Here is a 22928-nt window from a genome sequence, read left to right on the forward strand (position 1 = left end):
AACCAGATTATCATACAAGATTCCAAAGCTAATATGCTTTTTTTTAAATACACTGTAACTTCCTTTTTTTTTTCTTTTTTTAGAATGTGGTATGAATGTTCTCAAAACACTTGTAGGTAAGAAATTAGCTGCTGCTGGTATAAATTGATTTAGTACAAGTTTCTATTAATTCCACCACAACTTATTCAGAAATCAAAAATCAGGTGAAAAGTCAATCACTCTACCAACTTTTTCTCTTTCTATATATTACAAGCTCAAGTATTACACTACAATTTATGTCCAGCACTAACTTCAAGTGGTTCTGTTTAAAACCAACACAAGAATCAGCCAGGAAAGCAGACTGACTAAGTTAAAGGTTTGTGGAAGAGCTGGAATTTAATTATGTATTTTGCATCAGTAATGACTGGTAAAAATAAGTAACCAAGCTGGCTAGTTACACAGTCTAAAAAGATCAAAAACAACATTTCTGATATGGAAATATGTCCATCAGGGATCCAAGACAGCCCTTGCTATCACCTTGTCATGGCTGATTTTTATTTGTAGCCTTAGAAAAAAAGGATGGGGGAGGGGGTGGAGGGAATGGGAAATGCTTTTTTCTCTGTTGCCAGAAAAAAACCCAAACCTTCAGAGCTGTTTGTTGATACTAAATCCTGAAGATTGCAAATGCCTACATTAGTACCATACAAAGTGAACTTCAGTGGACTTCCCTTGTGAAGAAATATTACCATAAGGACCATTATATAAGCAATCAACACAGTACACAGGAAATATTTAACATGTCATCACATTATTATATAATCATTGGAGAGTCAAAATTAGCAAGACTCTAACTGTTACTAAGGCTGTAACTCTGCCTTGTTTAGTGGAGGGAGAATCTGGCCTTCCAAATCTTTCTTATTTCTTTTTACAAGGGATTAATAGTATTGGCAAAAAAAAAAAAAAAAAAAAAAAGGGATACATGTTAAATACCATGCTATTAAAAGCAAAACAGAGCAAGATGTTGTAAAACATAGTTAGGGAAGCAATATTTTTATTATGTCATCATAAAATAACATTGTTTAAAGATCACACAAATTTGATAGATCATCTTTTTTCTCTCCAACATTAGGCCAGCACTAGAGTTGAGAAAGGTGTTCACCCATTTCTCTGTAAATTTATACTTTTAAGTAAAATAATTTGATTCTCTAAATATGCACTTTAATTAATTATGTCACACAGTAAGTATCTTGCTCCTTTGGTCAGAGATAGTAAATGAAAACTTCAAATACTTGTATCTTCAATTTTTAAAAACCCAATATACATCCTTAACCAAGGAGTATTTACGGTACACACAAGCCATAGATACAAAATACACAGTATATACATGTTTTGAAAACAAATTGGAATTTATAAAAACTCAACAGCCAAATCACAGTAATTGAGGCACTAAATTAAAAGTAGTATCTTTTTGTCTTGATTATACAGACTATTCTGTGACCAATCAGGACTGTTTAATAAATATATATTATCTACAGAATTTGCTGTGCCAAAAAAAGCCAGCTGTGTTTAAGCTTAAAGGAAAAATTGCACTTTGAGATTGTTAACAGTTAACTTCTCATTTTTAATTCTTGACTATAGTAATCTGGTCCCAGTGCTTTTGGCACAGGTATTGAGTTGCAGTTTTGCTACGCTTTGTTATAAAACACAAGGTTCTTTTATTTTGTTCATTAAAATCTGAAGAGTCTTAAACAAACCTAGAACTTTGATACAAATCTATATAGCTACAATTGCTTCATTAAATAATATACACAAATATGCTCTTCCATCTTAAAACATCTCGACAACTGCATACAAAACAGTCACTTGTGTTAACTCCAGCCTTCTTAATCTTACACATCATCAGTCTGCAAGGGGACTGAAATATGGTTTCTGGCCACATTTTACACTAGATCACACCCCAGTATATAAGGACAGAAAATAAATGTATAATAAAAAGATTGGATAAATTAGAAGGGGTTTCTTGGTCTTGAATTCTTCGCCAACTAGTAATGATGCGGCACTGTATGCAGCCCAAAAGACTCCAAACAACTGAAAAAGAAGATGAACAGTCTTAGCTGACACCACAAGAAAGTCTCTCCAAATACCACAGTAAAAATCACTTCTCTCAGTACAACACAGAGCCAGCTATGGAAGCAGTGCTTGTCACAGCCCAGGAAATTTTGGCCATGTGGGGCTTGTAATGCATTTTCATACTAGTGGTGCAAAGATAAGAACCTTGCAGAGATTCACCCTGAAGTTAACATAAGGCTGTTAGTAGTAATCAAGTAACAGAAGTTTCATGAACGTATATTTATTCTGAAGTTATTTATTAGTTAACTGAAGTTAATGATTTATGTTCTGACTATAATTTATCAGTAATCACAGATTATCAAATCTCAAATACAGCAATTTTGTTACTTATCATACACTCTAGTTGTACTTCAATTATACTGTCTGCCAGCAAGCTAAAGGGACAGAAATAATGAAATCAACAGAGCAAACCTCCAGAAAGTGTAGAGCTTAGCTCATAACAGAATTTTATCAGTTAACATTCCCAGGCTCAGCAGTAACTTCACAGGCCACTTTAAAGGGTTTTAAGAAGTACTGAAAGTGTTCAAGAGCGCTATGTCATTCTGGGATCTTTTAGGGAATGTTTCTGGTTCCATAAAAGGTGTCCAGCAGCAGGTGGTATAAGGCAGGTTATTCTTTGTGCCTCACACTCCCCCTCTCTAAATCAGAACAATCCTTACCTTCTCTGCAAAGGCTACGGAGAGCTTTGTACCACTACCTCTATGGGGAGGTCTCAGAACAATGACTAACGTCATCTTCATGCTGCAGTGACTAAAAATAATCTGGATGATGGGGGAAGGGACAGAGCTTATTTTCAGATTCTTCATTCTGAGGTTTAATTATGCATTCTCTTCTCAAAATGAGAATCCCTTCTTTTTTTGTAATGCAACTATTAGAGCACAGCAAAATACTTAAATACAAGCTACTCTAGTAACAACAGGTGTTGTTATAGCAACAGCATTGTATATTCCCAAGCACTCAAATGGAGCATTTAAAACCACATTCACTTTCCACCATGCTAACCAAAGAATCACAGAGCTCACTTTGTAGTTCTGAAAATTTTGACACATCATTATGTTTTCCTGAGCAGATTACTTGAAGTGTTAAGAAAGTGACTTAAAAATAACTAAATTCTCAATAGATGATATGAACTTACTTTTATTAGTGTAGAAACAACTTCAAATGATCCAACCACCAAAAGTACAGGTGCTATGACAATGAGGGGAAGCAGGGAATATCCTATTACACCCAGCACTTGGCCATAAGCAACCTGAAATTTTCAAGCACATAAAAATAAGGTTTGCAGTACTCAATCTCTGTCACCAAATACAATTTGCTCTTGTTGTAACACTATGCATAATGATTATGTGTTATACTCATGAAATTTCAGCTAAAGGAGGATTGCTAGTAAAAAATTGGTTCTGTATGCTAAACCTTAAAATCAGAAATACGCTAATTTTTTTTTCCAAAAAATTGTAAATATCACTTTCAAAGGAAGCATTAACATATGATGCCCAGGAGCTCAGAATTGCAACAGACCTCTCAAGGACCAGCTGTAGTCCTGTCAAAAGCAGCAAAGACATATTTTCTGCATTAACATACTCATATCCATTATACATAAATAAATACATAAAGCACATGAATGTTTTTGGTGTCCACAGAAGAGTTAAAACTTGATCCCTGTAAGGCACAGAATTCTGATTTCCAGCTTCAATTTATTGAGACTATCTAGAACAGAGTTGTTCCAATTACTTCCAAAACTACTTTTAGCTTCAGAAGGAAATGTCTCATTTTCCCCTACTATGGTCTGAAATGTTCCTGTGCACAGCTAGGCTTCTTGGATTTAACAGGAAAAGCAGTGGCACCTTCTAAGTATTTTCTTGTGGATGATGATCCTTCATGACAAGATTTGCAAACCTATACTTTTTCTCCAGTTTATACATCTGATAATTTCCCATTTTGAGCCACAAACCAGATTGATTTAAGGGCCTCTGGATTGTGTTGAAATGCAGAAATACCATGCAATCACATTTATAAAAAACTTTTTCTTTCAAAACAGCATTCACACAAGAAGACTCACAATTACGATTAAAAGGAAAATTTTAAAAATTAACTAAATAACATAGAACCTCTGCAACACTGGTGCATCATTAATGCAATATCCACAGTAAAAGTATAAAAATAAAGCATCAGTAAATATTTAGCTCTTCACAACACAGTTCAATGCATTTTATGCTGCAGATCCATTTTAAGAAGTTTTATCCTCTGACTGTTCCACTGCAGCTGTCTGTGGGCCTTGCTCTAAGACATTTTCTGTTGTTTACACCTGAATTGCTTAATAAGTCAATTTTTAAACAGCTCAAGCAGCTATTCCAACCCTGCTGGTGCAAGCAGCTGGAGGAAGGGATGCAGGCCACAACTCCAGCTGGCTTTGCAGTTGAGAAACATGCCCTGGTTTTCATACTTTGGAGGGTTTGAACTGCATCAGGCCAGGAATGAAAACAAACACTGGCAGGTGCTTTACACACAAGGACATCTAACTGCTGCTAGCCCCCCATTAAAAAAAAAAAAAAAGTTTCCATTTAGTCCAGTGACCAAAAACTTGACAGCATTTCTCCCTCAAGAATAGACTCCAGTTCTGGATCACAGGAAGCTGCTAGAATTCCTGGGATTCACTGCACTAATTTCCAGACCGTTAATCTGGAAGCAAGCACACCATCCATTGCACCAAGAGATTAATTGATGATCTCTGTATTTTAGACTTCATTTTGGAGACTGAAAACCTGAAGAGACTTTACCTCCCTCTACATCCTTTTCACATACAGGTACTTACTTCTCCTCCAAGAACTCTAGCCAGTAAAAAAATTGTCAAGGATCCAAATATCCAAATAGTTATGATCCAAGAAACAACCTTGAGAGATAAAGAACAATTAATTTATATGAGTAATTGTCACTGTGAAAGAGGAAAATGCATTTCCATAATTGCTTTCACTGCAGTCAAGGATTTTATTATTCAAAACTAAATTCTGAGTTGTGGCAAGAATAGTGTTTAGTATCACAGTGTAATGAGCAAATGAAGTTCAGAAGTTACATTTACAGAATCACATTAATGGTAAATTTGGTGTACACGGAAGGCATGTGCAATGTATTCTGTAAGAACTGTAACAGGAATAGGAAGTTGAGTTAAAACTATCCTAAATGTCTTCATATCCCACCTATTACAAAATATGGGCTCAGACAGTTTTTAAAAGTCAGCCCAACCAACACAGGACTTGGAATTCTCCTTTACTTATAAAGATGCCACTTTATCCTTTACTCAAACTGAGAACGCTCAGAAGACATAGGACTTTAATTCTCAGTGGAACTCGATGATGATGATGATGAGAATTTAATAAAGAGCCTCAGATTCCTGGGACCAAGTCTGTCATTATTTTTTCTTGCTTTTTTCATAGTTCTGCTCTTAAACCACAGAAGGAATCCTAAAATCATTCTCTGGCTTAAAAAATCCTTCAAATTAATTTAGCTGGTTTTGGTGTTGAACCACTTGGAGGACCAGAAGTAAAGCTCTCCTTTCTGAAATGCCTTTTTAGAAGGAAACAACAGTCTAAGTCCAGTCTTTGTATTTCCAAACATACAATGACTGAACTTAAAAAATCAAGTCAGTATTCAGTTCAATACTTTACTTTTAGAAGTTCCATATTTCCAGAAGAATGAAATAGGAAAACCAGATAAAAATCACAGCAGCACTAAAAACAATATAAGTGGCTGTATTCTATTTGTGAAAATAGCACATAGCCTCTTTTTACTTCCTGATTTCCTCCACTGACTAAAAGAAGAGGACCAGATTAAAGAATTAGAGCAGAAGTGCTCATCCCTCTCCAGTTTAGAGCCCACCTTTGGGTTCGTCTAGTCCAGCTGCTGTCCGTCATCCTGTTGCTGGCTGCTAGCTTTCCCTCCTCATACACATACAGCACTCCTACATCCATATGGTAAACCCACTGCTCCCAAGAAACTCGGAGCCAGTGCTCCTGTACAGGAGGTACACAAACTGCAGGAAGTGGTTCATCTGTCACAGGGTCAAGGAACGGTCCTTGCTTTGCCAAGGAGACAGGTGAGGGGTCTACCCAGAAGACTTGAACAATAAAGTGGTTTAGTCTACTCACTTCAAGCCTCATAGGGACAAGATACTTAGAGTGAATTCTTAGTCAGCATTTGGTACACCATAAGGAAGCCAGAGGTCCCAAAGGGAATGATTTTATCCCACCATTCACAAGAATCCGTGCATAAGCACATTCTGCTGGTTTACATACGGCTTATTGCCATACTTGGTCACATTTAAAACAACTGTAACCACACATTTAGTCATAAAGATTTCCAATGCAGGAGCACCTAGGCTAACATACAAATTGTTACTATAAATTATAACACTTCCTTATTTTAATTAGAACATAAAGAAAAAAAGCTAACAGTGTTTATGGAAGTCAATTACATATGCACAATGCCTCTGAGTAGCTATTCACCCTGGTCCTTCCTTATTTTAATCAGAACATAAAGAAAAAAAGCTAACAGTTTATGGAAGTCAATTACATATGCACAATGCTTCTGAGTAGCTATTCACCCTGGAGTTCAAAAGGAATTATGGAAAAAGTCTATTGACCAGAGGAAAGTTATTTGATTGTAACTGAGCAGGGAGGAGAAAATAGCAAACATCACTAATGAAGATTAAATACACCAGATAACAGCAGCCATATAGTATGAATTAAATAAGCAGTTTTATTTGTCAGAAATTAGAATTCATGCCATCCAAAGAAATGCTTTTTGCTAACATTTTTAGTAATAAAAAGCAAGTTAACAAAAGGCTACAATTAAAATGGAAAGATTCACTAATATGACTATAAACCCATTAGTATCAATCTGGTTCCTCTAGAAACCACATTGTTCCTTTGTTTTACTGTATAAAAACAAACCTGACATTTCATCATGATTAACTTACCCGTGGGCTATTTAATACATTCCTAACTGCTGTCTTTCTACATGTTAACTTGAGAAACAGCACTTGAAATGCCCCACATTAGTATGTGAAAAAAAGACTTTCTACCTACGTAAGAATGCAAATTGCTTAGCAATCACATTCCCAAATTTAGTTCAGATTTCTTTTTAGGCAGAAGATTTACACCTACCTTAAATTGTCCATATAATGAAATCATTGAGAAGAAGAGGACAACTGCCAGAGGACCCCAAAAGTCTGGATTGTCTCTCACTACCTGCCTATTGAACCCAAGAGATGGCATAGGCATCAACACACATCGGATTTTGTAGTAAATATCCTTCAGATCAATGTCAAGTTCTTCCCTGAAATTGTAAAGCAAGTGAGCATTACTATACACCACAGTAATAAAATAAAACTAAAAAATAAGTACAGGGGCAAACAGTAGATTTATAGAGCAAGTCTCCTGTCAGGCACAAGGCTTTCTGAAGCCACGACTAGCAAAGGAACAGTTCATCCACGGTAAAGCAACACCATAACTTCATGCTGCATTCAGTAACTGGTGGGACACAGTTAGCTTTATTTAAATACTCAAAACCAAATTACATGACTGACAACAGAAAACATACACAGCATACCCAGACCAGGCTTGATGGGGCTCTGAGTATCTTGGACAGGTGAAAGGTATCCCTGCCCAAGACAGGGGGGTGGAACTGGATGATCTTTAAGGTCTCTTCCAACCCAAACCATTCTACAAATCTGTGATACCCTGAGAGTCTGCATTAAGATAGGAGGGGTTTTTTTGGACACACTAGGACATGTGACAGATTTGTGCCATTGTAACTACAAGTCAAAGACAAGCACACATAAAGAATGTCTGTGTATTTCTATGTCAAGCAGTTTGCCATGAGCACACTTACTATAAAAATATTTTAGTTCAAATTCTGCAAGAAAGAATACCATTACATTCACTAATCTTAAACCATTCTAGATACGTCATGTAAAACTAATTTTTCAAAAGAAAATGGAGTTTAGCTTCCTTCAAGAACAGTAGTTTTCAACAGACAAGTTTAGGCCTACTGTTTAATTTCTAGCTTGTGTCCACTATGGGTAAAATAAATAGAAGTCACTTGCACTAGCAGCAACATGTATCAACACATCTTGCCCTCGTTTACTTGCCTTCTCTGCTTCCTGTTACAAACTCTCTGCAAGCAGATACAAATTGGCCAGAAGACTCTACTGCCCAGGACTCTTAGCTGGTACATGCTGCCCTGACTGTACTAGCCTAATGGGGAAGGAATCACACTTCCCAGGTAATGGGCAATTCCACTTCTTTATGAGCAGAACCTCAGTCATGACAGAGGAACTCTGAAGAGTTGCGAGAGACTTCCAGCAGATATACTGCTCTACATTTAAGAACTCAGTGAAGAAAAATGTAGAATTATACCCTAAGTCCATTTATGAAGGTTTTGTCCAAGGCTTTGTTTTTTTGGCTTTTCCTTCAGAAAAGCTAATGTGAGAAAAAATTACAAAGATGTGATTCACCACAAATTCTGTTAAAAAAAATAAATTAAATACTGTTAATTCAGTCCCTCAAGGCAATTTTTGCATTACTATTACTAAAGCTACTTTATAAGTGGTATTACTAACTAGTGACTAAGTAAGAAAAATTGTTCTTTAACCATCCCTGAATCTAAGGAACAGACTAGAAGCATCTATTTACCACCATTTATCTAAAAAGGATGTAGCAGACCTATAGTTTACTCTGTAGACTGTGTAATACAAATATTTGCTACATGGAAATAATTATTTCTCATTGTCTAGGTCTTCTGACAGCTTCTCATGTGAATAAATTGTCTTTTGCATGAAGCTGACAGATACATCACCCGAAAGTGATGGTAGTTGTATCAGGAAACAAGTGTCTGGAGTAAGGCTGCCCCACGAAAAAGTAATAAAATAATCTCACTTTATTGAACAAAACATTTGCACTGTAGCACTGCATTGGTGAACTTCCCTTAGCAGCCTGTTGCTCTTTCAATCCTTAATAGGATTCAGATTGTAAGAATTCATTATGACACGTTGTTGGGAATAATCAAAACAACAAAATTACACTAAAGTCAGAATTCCTATGTTGCAACCTCACTACACAAGTTTGTTTCTTAATTAAAAGTTAGAGGTTCACAAAGCAGACATTCACACAAGGACCTACTTCTGCACAGTTTAATTTAAACCAGTTCTCAAGTAGTACTGTCATTATTAAGCTCTCCAGACACCTGTTGTCTCCCAACACTCATGTGAGTTCTACAGAGTACTCTCTGTCTCATACCAATTTTTTAAAGCATCATTATGTTTAATTCACTGAGATAGCGAGAATGAAGTTGCTTAGGTGCAGAACAAGGACCAGGCTGCCTGACTCACAATGTAATAACCTTAAGATACAAACTTTCTTCAGCCAGCCAGGTTTCTATGAACAGAACAATGGATGCCAGTCATTATTGTCTTTCAGCACTAGTACCCTTTTAATCTAGCTTTATAGTAAAAGGCAGCATCAAAGACTATAAAGTTTGTGCTACCTTGGTTCTAACATCCCTGCTGTTAACAACCATGATTCACAATGCTTTTGCTTCAGAATAACCTACAGAACTGACTGAGATTTACTTAACAGGAGTCTTCCCACGAGGTTGTCTTACTCTTTGATTCTTTCACAATATCCAGAAACAGGAATGCAAAAGATACAAAGAATACAGCCCCTTTTTTTGAAATCATTACAAGATCAACAGTTAAAAGCAGAGAAGCCATATAGGCTTTATACTTACAGAGACTGAAATCCATAATGAGAAACAATGCTTCCATTCTTGCATCAGAAAACACTCACTGGTCAAGTAATTTGTCAAAGAGAATTCTAGTCACAGCACAAGGCTGTGGGACAATCAGAGACTACAAGTTGTTTCTTTTCCCTACAGAGCTAATAAAGATAGATACCCAAAAATAATTACAACATACAAGAGTGGCTTGTTATCATCTGGGTAATCATCTTCCACTTCCAGAAGCCAGCCATATCCTCTCTGTCTTAGGAATGTAGTTGCAGTAGATTCTTTGATGAATTCTCCTCCAAGATTCAGCTTAACATCTGGAGTTGTTATGGAACCACTAAGATCTAAAGAAAAAGGGAGAAAAATATAGACCTTTTTATGTCTTGACAAAAGCCATTTGATTTTAAAAGTACTGGAAGATAAACAACAAACATATGAAGATACATGTGTTGGTCATGACCATAAAACAGCCAAAGCTACAAAATAACATTACACTTTCACAGATACACAATTTGAAAGTGTACTGGTGGTTTTATTGCAATGGTAACAATATTGGGTTAGGCCTCAAATACCAGGTTTTAGCTTTTAGATGGGACTCTTGTTTTATGACACAGTGTTGTGGGACAACAGAAAGGCTTCCATTTGTGCTTTAACATTAAGTGTTTAAAGGCACAAAAGGAGGACACTACTAAGAGTCTAACCATGCTATAAATTGAGGATTATTTAAAATTTTTTTCTGATCATACTCTACCTCTTTTGGCACCCATATTTAATAGTGGCCTTGTTTCAGCTAAAACCACTCTCTGCTTTTATGTCAAATTTTTCATAAAAGGAAACCATTTGAAGATGTTTTAAATTGTAGCCTGCCTTCAATGCAGCTGAAAATGTTAGAGAAAGAATGCTATCGAAATCCTTAGACTCTAGACAATAAGAAGTTATACAATTATACAACTTCTCTCAGATATACTATGATCTTTTTCCACCACAACACTAAGTAAAACAAAGAGCAATTTAGCGATGTTCTGCTTGGTTTTGGCAAAATTGCCAATAAATATTAAATTTTTTTTGCTCATTTTATTCAGTTATATATAGACGGAAAATAAAAAATAGTATAGGAAAATAAATTAAGCAACTGATGAAAGAAAAAGATACATAAGAAGGGAGTAATTATTCCTTTAGGAAACAGTGGATTTCCATTATCTGCTAAGAAGGAAAATCCAAACAGAAACGTGTAAATATTTTGTACAAGCTTACTATAAATATATTGAGAGGTAAAGAAAATATCTTTTGCCTTATCATCATTGTGTGTTTTTCACACATAAAGGCTCCTCAGCACAAATTTCCCAAAACACCTAACTATAGCAAGTACTTCTGAAACACTCACAGAGGCATATCAGGCCATATTTCTAGATTACATTTGCAACATCCTCTTTGGAAATATTACAGTGTTATAGAAACAAAATTAGTACAGTAACAGAATCTCAATCTCTTCAGCCAACATGTCTTAGGTGTTCATCAATCATTCAGTATCACAATTAATTCAACAGAATTCTCCTTCCCAGGCCAGCGTGCTAGGCCACTCAGATTCAAGTTTCTCCACAAATGCTTTCCAGCTATTTCATAATCATAAGAGTTACAGATCCATTCCTTTGATTCTTGGAACACCGTCTGCACTGGGCCCTGGTAAAGATCACTGTAACTTAAAGCAGGAATTTCTCTTTGCTCTTCCCAGTCCCCGCATGCATACACCATTCTCACCAGACTCAAGGAAAGCCTTCCTCTGCTGGGAGGAAAAAAGAAAACTCTTCATGCCTGGGCATCAAGCTGAAGGCTCAGAAGCTTTCTCTTGATTGGGGAACCCTAATGGCATTAAGAAATACTTGTTTCTGCTACAAGATAACACTTTTTTGCAAGGAGTGCTACTCTGTGCATACATGCAGCTGTCAAAAGAAGCCAACACAGCAGTCCAACCAGCCGTGTATTTCTCCTTTCTCAGGGACCACTAACAATCCATCCTGAGGCACGGAAATTCATACACAAGTCATATTTACCAAGACTCCTTTTAGCAGTCGATGAATACCTGCAACCACACTTTTGAATTATAAAATCTATTAACATGATCTTAAGTCTGCTTTGCAAGACAAAAGCTGCAGAAACCTGGGGGAAAGGGACTGGTCACCTCCTCTTCTGCAGGCTGTTTTGAATAAGATTTTTAACTGCAGGGCAACCGGAAAATCCACCAAGAGCTGATGACGTTGATGGTTCCTAGTGAGTCTGAGTGCCTTCACTGCTACTGTCTCAGGCTGAACACCACAAAAGCAAAACCAAAGTCTCTCAGATGCCTCATTTCAACAAAGCATTGTAGAAAACCAGCTTTCAAAACAGTCTTGCCTCTTAATTTTGAAAAAGCAGTACAAGAGGCAAAACCCCAAACAGAGAGCTCTTTCTACTCTGCCTGTTGACCTAATTGTGAACATCTCTCCAGCTTTCTTCCATACAGCTCCCACAGAAATAAAATGGGGAAACAGTACAGCTAATTTTCATTTTTTCATATGGACTGAGATTTGGGAAACATGCAAAGATGCATAGTATTTTAAAATATGAAGATGTTTAATTTTATGTTTTTCTTTGCTAGGGTAGGTCTATCCAGCACTTTGAGGACAGGACTACACTTGAACACACAGGAGATCCCACCTTGATTGTGTTCATAAAAAACACAGAGCCAAGTGTGACCAGGTTACACGGGCCACACAACACAACCTACCAGAAAGGCGGCTTTACTAGATCAGGTTCAGCATTGCTCAACAAATACTTCCAGAGAAGAAGCAGAGAGCTTCTGCTCAGAGGTACACGGATTCTTTTTCAGGCCAAGGTGAAGAAGAAATAACAAAACAAAGGAAAACTAACGATCAAAAAAACGCCCAGTAACAAAAAACCCCACAGCTACAACAGTACTGTTGGCTTGTATTTCTTTTCAGAAGGACTGTGAAGTTCACTAAAGAACAGGTATTCTACAGTAATTTCTCCACTTCAGCAATTCCTTTCCAGGGTGGGACACATGAGTAAGGATTTATACTATTCCCTAGTCACAATTTTAAGAGTAACTACATACATGAAAGTAGAATCCTTGTTATTTAAATGGGGAGAGACCAAAAAATCATTCTCCAACAGAGTAAGTTTGCACGATGTTGACCCCTGTACGTTCAGTTTTGCAGTCTGAAGGCACATCTTCACGGCATGCTGGCACACCACTGCTGTTTGTGCAGCAGTTTGGCAGCAGGCCACACTTCACCCCCTAAATTACATACGCGGCCTCTTTTTCTCCTTCATGACTGTGCCGCAATGAGACACGGCGCAGACATTTAGCACATTACAGCAAACGTGAACATACGACGCAATCTTCGGTAAGACAACAAAGTGGGCTTCCAGCAACACGGGCTGAGGAGCGGGCAGTGACAGCGGTCACGGTTATGTCACGTAGCCGGGACAAGCTCGGCTCCGTCTTTCGGAGCAGCTGGGAAGCGGCGCGGCACGGCCGCCTTTGCCACGCTGGTGCTGCTGCCGTGACGCGGACAGGCAGCGGGGCGCTCCGCGGCAGCGGCCCCAGGGCAGCGGCCACCTCGGCCACCCCGCTCCGCCCCCAGCCACGACACCAACCGCGGGGGCGGCGGGACGGAGGGCAGGGAAGGCCTCTCCTGTCTCTGCGTTTCCCGGGGCCCGGCAGAGCCCCTGCCTCGGGACAGCGAGCGCGGCCCTGCCCGCGGCCCCGCGCTCACCTTCGGCGTCCGCCGAGGAGACGAAGGTGAAGTCCCCGCTGCTGGGCGCGTAGAGCGGCGGCTGCTGAGCGCCCGGGGGCTGCATCTCCCCGCCCTCCGCGGGGGCTGCGGGGCCGGCGAGAGGCGAGCGGGTACCGGGGCCTGGGGCCTCCCGGGTCCCTCCTGCGGCGGCGGCGGCGGCGGCACCGAGCCCCGGGCGCAGCCGCCTCACGGGGCGACAACAAGCGGCGCCGCCCCTGCCATTGGCTGCTCGCAAGGCGCGCCCGGACTGGCCGCCGGTGCTCCAGCGCTGAGTGGATCCCGGCGCTGTCCCGGGAGTGAGGTCACTTCCACTCCGCCGCCAAGCTCCTCCTGGTGGGCCGAACCAAGCTCCCTCCCTCCCACCTTCCTTTCCTTCCTTTCCTTTTCTTCCTTTCTTTCCTTCCCTTCCTTCCCTTCCTTCCCTTACTTCCTCTCACTGGTTTCCTTCCTTTCCCTCCTCTCCCTCCTGTCCCTGTGAGGTATGTTTTTGACTGACCTGCGGAGACACCTATGTAACTTCCTCTCACTGTGAGGCTTGTTTTTGACTGACCTGCGGAGACACCTATGTAGCACTAAAGAAGTTGTAAAATAATACAGTTGAGATGTTGCCAATCCCTGTTATAATAAGAAGACAAACACTGGCTCTGATTGTGCTGCTTTGAAGAATCAGAAAGTGGGATCTCACTTTTCCTGTGTTCAATGACTTAACAGAAAAGCTCCCAGATAACTCCACTTAGGGTAAATCCATCCCTTTGCTCCCTACCGAATACCAACGTATACTCTGAGGACACTTTTTTCCCCTGACATCTTAAGGAAACAGGCTTAAATGTGTCATTTGTGCTACATATATTTTATTCTATTTCATCCATAGATCTCATTAAGTGCCATGGGATATAAATGTAAACGTATTATACATCGGAAAAGTTGCAGGTCCAGAAATAGCATTAGAACAGTGGTTTGATTTGCATTTGTGCTACATATATTTGATTCTCCATAGATCTCATTAAGTGCTATGGGATATAAATGTAAAGGTATTATACATCGGAAAAGTTGCAGGTCCAGAAATAGCATTAGAACAGTGGTTTGATTTGTAGAAGGAACCTTGTTTTTCATATATATGCCATTGAAGGAAATCACTGAGAAGTCCATCTCAGAAAATTTTTAACAAGTAAGATCCAATCTGTTTTTTAAGGGAAGAACATGACTGGAAGTTCCTACTTTGCCATATCCAAGGATCACTCAAATTTGCATGTATATCAAATATGATTTGGGTTCAGGTTCTCTGTGAACATTTTACAACAATTATCAGTTTCCTTGCAGCAACAGGAAAAATCATCTATAATTGCACCTATTTTTAAATCAAAAATTATCTTGAGAGTAAAAAATGTCCCTACAGATACTTGTATACTCAGATTTTTCCTTTTAAAAGGTGAGCAGTCAAGACATCTGTTAAGAGCACTTCATTTTCTTAGCTGTTATGTGGAACTTCTTTGTTACAAGACCTTTGCAGTAGGCGTCTTTCAGTTTCTGAAAAGAAACTTTACTCTTTACTCAGTTATAGCCAGCCTTTCAGAGTTCAAGGAGGTTTTGGATGATACTTTTAGTCATATGGTTTACTGCAAGGAGGTGGGAATTGGACCTGTTCATCCTTATGGATCCCTTCCAGTTTGAGACATACCATTATTCTATTATTATATTTAGCTACAGTGCTATGAGTGTGATGTTCCCTGTTGTTGTTGGGATGTCTTGGATGCTTCTGGAAACTGCCCTCCAGAGGATGCCAGACAGGTCTATATCGGAAAAAAAATTCAAAAAATTAAATCATAGAATTATGGAACCATTTAAGCTGGAAAAGACACTTCAGATCATGTCTAACCATTACTTTAACACCACTAAGTCCACCACTCAACCATGTCCCCACATGCCACAACTACACTTTTTTGAATGCTTCCAGGAATGGTGACTACCGCTTCCCTGGAAAATCTGTTTCAATGCTTGACCACTCTTTCAGTGAGGAAATTCTTCCTTTAGCCAATCTCTGGTGCTTGAGGCCATTTGCTCTCATCCTGCCCCTGGTTGCCTGGTAGAAGAGGCAACCCCCTCCTGGCTTCACCCTCCTTTCAGGCAGCTGTAGGGAGCAACAAGGTCACCCCTGAGCCTCCTCTTATCCAGGCTAAACACCCCCAGCCCTCTCAGCCTCTCCTCACAGGAGTTGTGCTCTAGACCCTTCCCCTGCTCCGTTGCCCTTCTCTGGACACGTTCCAGGACCTCAATGTCCTTCTTGTAGCAAGGGGCCCAGAGCTGGACACAGCACTCAAAGTGTGGCCTCACCAGTGCCCAGTACAGGGGGACAATCCCCACCCTGCTCCTGCTGGCCACACTATTGCTGGCACAGGCCAGGATGCCATTGGTGTTCTTGCCTCTCTGGGCACATCACTGTCAACCAGCACCCCCAAGTCCTTTTCCCCCAGGCATCTTTCCAACCATTCTTCCCCAAGCATACAATACTGCAAGCAGTTGTTGGGACCCAAGTGCAGAACCTGGCACTTGGCCTGTTGAACTGCATACCATTGGCCTTGGCCCACTGATCCAGCCTGTCCAGATCCCTCTCTGGAGCCTAGATTCCTTTCTTAGTTTGTGGTTTGTTTTTTTTTTTTTTTTTTTTTTTTTTTTTTTTTTTTTTTTTTTGGGTTTTTTTTTTTTTTTTTTTTTTTTTTTTTTTCTTTTTATTTAACTACGTGTAGGGATGTCAACAAAGAATGCCATGTCAAGGAATCGCTTGCACTTAAGGGAAACCTTTCACTTGCCTCATTGCAATTCTTATTTTTTGAGATAGGATTTTAAGCTGTTTAGTACTTGCCTCCTATTTTTTCTTTTTATTTAACTACGTATAGGGATGTCAACAAAGAATGCGGTGTCAAGGAATCGCTTGCACTTAAGGCAAACCTTTCACTTGCCTCATTGCAATTCTTATTTTTTGAGATAGGATTTTAATCTGTTTAGTACTTGCCTCCTAACAAGACCAACAGCATACAAAACTAGAACAAAACTTGGTGATTTGGGGCACAAAAGTAGTGTACCTCTTGATAAACACAAGGAGTAGTCCTCAGGGCACTGTAAAAGGGTGGGAGGAGGCAAAAGAGAAAGAGATTAAATATCACACTGAATCAGCTTTGAGGAGGAAACTTGGACAATGGTAGTTAATGACAGAATATTATGCAATAAGATGAGTCACAAGTGCATGTTTTATTAGTGTGCTGAAAAGGAGCAGTGACAAATGAGGCTGCATGACAGGCAGGGTGACTAGTTCTGTCTCTCCTTGTTTCATGGTTTCATGCACCGGACCCTGTGCTATGCATGTGCTGTATCATTTTCTAAGTATAAGTGAAATGTACATAGGTTGATGTGATGCAGGAGACAATTTTGTGACGCTGCTGGTACCTAGAAAAGACGAGATTTTGTTCCCTATCTGGAAATATTTTCTGTGTTTTCTCATTGTCTGATTCTGACTGTGATCTCTGTATGAACACAAGCACTTAAGTAATTTGATTTCTCTGCTTTCAATAGACTATTTATAAAGACATTAATTATCCTTCATTATCTACTTTTAAATATAATTTTGATAAGACTAAGATTAAAACTTGCTTTAATTATTTCCTTTTCTAGGGATTTTCTGACCAGCTGAGATCCAGATGGAATTTCACATCAAAGAGACACGGAAGGAGACAAAGGACAGCTGTTCTGCCCATGCCTATGTAAAATAAGAGTGAGTAGGTTTTTAAGGGTTGCTCTTCTGGATGCTCTGCCATACATGAGTAGTGAAGGATCAAGAAATCCACCTGATCCAAACACTCTGGATATTCTCAGCCTTTGAGATATTCAAATATTCAGATTTTGGCCTCCTCCTTTCAGCCTCCTTCCCTTCAGACTATAGAGGAGCAACTCTCTAGCCCCTGCCTGAGCTGTGCCAGCGGAGGGCACTGCAGCACTGCTTTTTCCAGCTCAGCCCTTGTCCGGAGTTCCAGTTCAGGGTTTTTTCCTGTGTGTGTGTGTGTGTGTGTGTGTGTGTGTGTGTGTGAAGTGCTTGAAACCAGATGAGTAAATTGCCTTTAGTTATTAAGGCCCACAGCGCATGTCAATAAGTGAGCAATCATAAAGTGTTCTGTTTGGTCTGTTGAGGTTCAGGGTGTCTCATAGCTCTCTGCACATAGCCTCCCTTCCATGTTTTTAACTATTGGCACAGGCTGGCTTCATTCCTACCAACAGTGGGATTTTGCTTTCCCTCTGACTTACTGTATGGTAGAAAGGGAAAGGGAAAGGAAGCATTGCAACAGATTGTAATAAGCTGTCCTGCATATAAATGCCTTTTTAGATCATCACAAATACAACCTGTCTGCCATTAGGAAAGGCTCCTGTTTGATATAAATTTTAGACATTCAAGAATCATGCATTATGTGAATTAACCTAAACATATTGTAATGCTTACTGTATGAAAAGGAAGTCAGAACCACTGATGTTAAGAGTAATCTTCTGATTTCTTTGGGAATATTGGCATGATGAGGCAAGTAGGCAGACTGCTGTGGAGTTTTATTCCTAATGTCTCAGAGTAATATCAGATTAGGTTAATTGTTGTAATATAAATCATTCACTTTGAAATGGCTCTTGAATTTGCATCTAGGGTAGTTAGACCTTCTCTTTGGACCTGTCTCACTGTATCTAGTTGCTTGAGTTAGTGCTGCTCAAATTAGTGGGGCCTGGCTTCTTGAAACAATATGATTGTTTGGTTTAGTCTTGATATCAAAGTCTCACAATAAACATCTCATTCATGAATTAAAGTTACCATCTTTTAATGAAACCATTAAAGAATGAATTAATTAAATGCATCATAGATACACTCATTTCTGCTGGTAGCAGAAATATTTGCTAACTGGACCATTAATTCTGGACAGAAAAACAAGTTTTTGATAGCTGTATCATAAAATTTCAAATACTTATGAACTGGAACTTGCTTTACATCAAGAAACTGTTCTCTAATTTTTCTGGCAACAGAATGGCATTGCACAACTTACTCTGTAAGCAAACAAGATATGAACTAGTTGTGCAAGGAGGAAATTTGCAGAGAAAGTACCCTCAGGTAATATGGAGACAGTTTTTGACAAGCACTACAACACTTTGCTGCTTCCTCTTATTTTACACCACAATAAAGTATATTGTGCTGAGAATGTGAATGTTTTAATAATCTCTGAAGTTTGTATGCTAATACAACTTGAAAACCCTAGAACTTATTTATAAAAGTGATTTTTTACACATTTGCACTGAAGTTGTGATACGCTCTGTATGCTAAATGCCACAAAGTATCAGAGTGCTCCTTTCAAGTTAGTAATGCATACCACAGTCAAGCTGAGCTGACAGACTGACCCCAGAAGTGGCTAATCTGCATGCACTGCCATTCAGACTGCAAAGGTGACACAGTTCCCCTCTCTGACCTACTGCTGGCTTTCTGTGAGGTCAGTCACTGGATACCAAGGTTGAAAAGTTTGAGTGTTTGCTAGGGCCACACAATCCAGTAACTGAAATGGATATGGCAATTCATATGTCTGCCTTTGATGACTTGGTGAAAAAATGCTTCTCCTGGATTTGTTCCACAGGAAGATTCCATTTGATCTTCTATGAGTTACTTTCTCTGGGCTGAGGGGTAGTTCATATTGATTGCATGATACAGTACCTGATCAATAGGCTGTGTTTATCTTTTTATGCAAATAAAACTTGCTATATAATTGATGGCATCAAAATACAGGCAGCTGTAGTGTGTAAGACAGTAAAGATCTAAGTCTGTCTAGCAGTTTGCTGTGACAGAGGCATTAGAAACATACCAAACATACCGTTCAGCTAAGAACCTGACCTGTTATTTTTTTTCCCCATCCCCTTCATGGTTGAAGGTATCAGAAATATGAAAAAGCTATGCTTATTGTAGCTACTGAGGATGCCATAACCTACATTGTGAGATGAATTCCTGATGAACTCAGTGACCTTGAAGAAATCCCACTAGGCAACTGCTGTATCTCCAGAGATGCTGTGGAAATTCTAGGTAAAAATAATAATAGTAAATTTACAAATGAAATATGAGTTTTGAATGTCAATACATAATTTTGTAACAGAAAGAAAAAACTTATAATTCTATGTTTCTAAATTCTTTGTTGTTCTAACCAATATGTTAACAGATGGCTTAAATGACAGAATGGAGGATACACTTACAAAATTTCTGATGTTACTGAGTTTCAAAGTCTTACAAACCCTGTTGGAATACAAAACCACAAATCAAATTGGATGTACTTAAGAAGTGATTCAAAAATAACAATAGGGAATTCATTGCAGACAGATGTAAAAGCTGTAGCTGGGAATGAGTCATCATTTTCATTAATATAAATGGAGGTTTACCTGTGTAGCAGATAAAAAAATGAGGCTCTTTTGTGAAAGACTGGAAAAACTGTGCTATTGCAGAAAACATGTGCTGGTGAGTCCTGAAAAACAAGTCTGTGTTCAGCCTCAGTAGGATTATTAAGAAAGGTACAGAGAAGTTGAGAGAGAGGACCAAGAACAGCTAGAGGTTAATAAAATGTGACTTATGAGAAATAGTTTCGTTTTGTTTTGCTTGAGAGATATGTCTGAAAAAGAGCTTTCCCAGTGGACATACAATCTCTCATATTCAAGAAATACTTTTCTCTATAACCACATATTGACTCAGCAGCTTGAGGATTATCTGGATCTCCTTGTTGGCAAGTGAGACTGCAGTGAGAATAGTATCATATCCTCTTCTGGAAGAAACAAGTCAAAAGAAATTAAGGGAGAGCAGACCTTGCACTACTCTCAGATCCAGATACCTGTAACACCCCTCAGTTTTTAATTGCTTTCAAAGAGTGTTGACTTTATCTGTGTGGTTTTTATGAGCTCATTTTTGTTAGCTCTGACATTAACTATCTAGATTAGGGAAAGCTCTTAAGAAAAAGGTAACAAAATATGCAACCTGATGAATAATAGATAGGTGTTTTACCAGTGGGTTTTTTCCAGTGGGATAGTATAGTTGTCTGACCTAGAAAAAGGAAACTTTTCCTACCAGCAGGACATTTCTAGTATAGTTGCATCTCTGTAATTCACTATGAGAAAATTTATTGTAAAGACAGAATATGCCAATTAAAACTTAGACCTCTAAAATAACAACAGAGTGACCAAAGGATATTAGTCTACAAAAGAGGGCTGGAGTAGATGTAAACAGAAGCTATTCTGCAGTTATTTGCCACAAATGAATTCTTACTCTAAGCAAAACAGCAGATAGCTTATTTTAAGTGACTTTGCCTTCTTTAATATACCACCACTTTGGTTTGCAGAAAGACCTCACCATTTATTGCTTTCTTTCACAGTAAGCCATCTCACATTTAACATAAGACTTGATAAGACTTGACATCTGGTTATTATAACAAAGTTGCAGGTGTTGCTCTCAAGTTCATGTTGTACCTTCACTTTACAGGAAGACTGAAACCTTTTTAGGTCCCAGTGTAGACAAGTCAGAATGAAGTCTCGAGGCCTCAGAGTCCACAAACGTCCCAGGAGAGCACCGTGCACGCAAGGCAGCTCCAGAGGCACAGAGGAAGAAATCAGACGAGTCACTTGACCAGCACTTGCAAAAAGTGGTGCCCCACCAAAGACAGCGCTCTTTGCTTCCAGTGTGCCAGTGGAATGAAGGGGCCGGAGCACCTGTGAGAGCTGCTGGTTCACTTCTCTAGGCACTGCTAAACCATGGGTGCTGCTACATCATGAACACATTAACTCTCTGTTGTCTTTTTATGTGCACTTGTGCTCGTGGGCTCTGTTTTGTGCTGGGCTGTGCTTCAGAGCTGTTTTATTCAGCTACTTTTGCCCTGCCAGTGAAAAAAAAATAGAGTGATTTTCCTGTCATTCATTTCCTTCAAAGGCATGATTCCAATTAAGCAAGGAGCTGAATTCAGTGAACATGTGTAAGTTATCTGTATTGAGAAAATCTGACATAGTAGAATTTTTTGCCCCAAGCAGAAAAATCCTATATCAGATATATAAACCAAAAATGGAATAAAGCTGAATAAAACAGAATAATTGGTTTAAAATTGCTAGGGTGAGTCTGTGAAAACAGACACATGGATTTTTGTAGTAAATACTTATTTTTAATTTTGACGTAGAACAGAGATCTCAGCATAATATGATAAAAAAGATATTCTCATCAACATATAAGAATTCCAATCTTTTCAGTTCCTTAGATGCTTAGCAGAGTGACTTTGTGCTCGGTCAAAATATGAAGAGCAATCAAGCTCTTGGGTATCCCTTAATCTCTCTTCTCACAGCTGAATTTGGTTTCTCCCCCTTCTACTTCCTCAGAAGACTGTACTTCACCAAAGAGTGCAGTTAATGTTGTTTACAGCAGAAACAATGAAAAGTTAGAAAGACTGTTTTTATTACATGTCTTCTTTTGTTTGCTCTTTATCACTGCCACCTGATCCTGCAGGTCTAGTCAAATCTCTTGCACTCCACAGCTTTATTCTGTAAGAAAATACAAGTAGAAAAGCACACACTCTATTTTCTGGTGGATATTGAGTTGCAACATACTGAGTGTTTTTGTCTTGACATCTATGACAGCTAAGACAAATTATACAAAACCAAAAAGCTCTATTAGGCCTCATAATTAATGTACAAGGATGTGGACAGATGTTTGAATCAATCAAATGAAAGGGCTTCATTTTGCATTTAAAGGCATTTGCAAAAACTCATCACTAGAAAGCTGCTGACAGAATAGTGTTGATGGCTGTTGGTGAATCAGAAGAAGAAAGTGTGCGCAATCCAGGCAGGGAGCCTTGTAAGAGCAAAATCCTGAACAGATGGTAAAAATTCAGTCCTGGAGCTGGAAGGGAGATGGATGATCTTTTTTTGGTTTTTTTGAGTACCCAGAGAGAATCTTAGGGAGCAAACCAGGAGCTCTGACATGATGCTGAGAAATTAGAATGAACAAGAAATATTTACTTTTTGCTTCAGGTTTCTGTGCAGTTTTGTTGCCAGTTGGCATTTCAGACATAATAGGACCAAGCTGGAAATATGAGCTATAGAGCAGTCAAATTTTGGTGAGGCTGAGAAAGAAAATAAGAGCCAGATGAGGGCTTATATCTCATGCTATGCCAAAAGTGAAAGGACTGCGCGAGCCCTGAGGCAATCTAATTCCTA

At 39.0% G+C, this 22928-nt stretch overlaps 1 protein-coding gene across 1 annotated transcript; it reads right to left on the reverse strand.

Annotated features, from left to right (window-relative positions):
- Positions 1-1013: 1013 nt before the first annotated feature.
- Positions 1014-13967, reverse strand: YIPF4 (Yip1 domain family member 4). The gene is made up of 6 exons (XM_041404412.1): positions 13665-13967; positions 10079-10232; positions 7269-7440; positions 4922-4999; positions 3245-3358; positions 1014-2067 (listed from the first exon to the last, which is right to left on the reverse strand). The coding sequence occupies exons 1-6, from the start codon at positions 13747-13749 to the stop codon at positions 1930-1932; spliced, it is 741 nt and encodes a 246-aa protein (XP_041260346.1). The 5' UTR covers positions 13750-13967; the 3' UTR covers positions 1014-1929.
- Between the last annotated feature and the right edge of the window lie 8961 nt (positions 13968-22928).

This window comes from Onychostruthus taczanowskii, unplaced genomic scaffold (genome assembly GCF_017590055.1).
Source record: "Onychostruthus taczanowskii isolate IOZ18803 unplaced genomic scaffold, ASM1759005v1 scaffold21, whole genome shotgun sequence".
In the NCBI taxonomy this organism is placed as follows: Eukaryota; Metazoa; Chordata; class Aves; order Passeriformes; family Passeridae; genus Onychostruthus; species Onychostruthus taczanowskii.

Excerpts from the sequence above, each read along its gene's own strand:
- YIPF4 (XM_041404412.1), bottom strand. The coding sequence starts at position 13,749 with ATGCAGCCCCCGGGCGCTCAGCAGCCGCCGCTCTACGCGCCCAGCAGC. Across the intron at positions 7,441-10,078 it reads GATGATAACAAGCCACTCTT|GGAAGAACTTGACATTGATC; the intron begins GTATGTTGTAAT and ends TTACAATTTCAG. Across the intron at positions 5,000-7,268 it reads CATTATATGGACAATTTAAG|GTTGTTTCTTGGATCATAAC; the intron begins GTAGGTGTAAAT and ends TTATCTCTCAAG.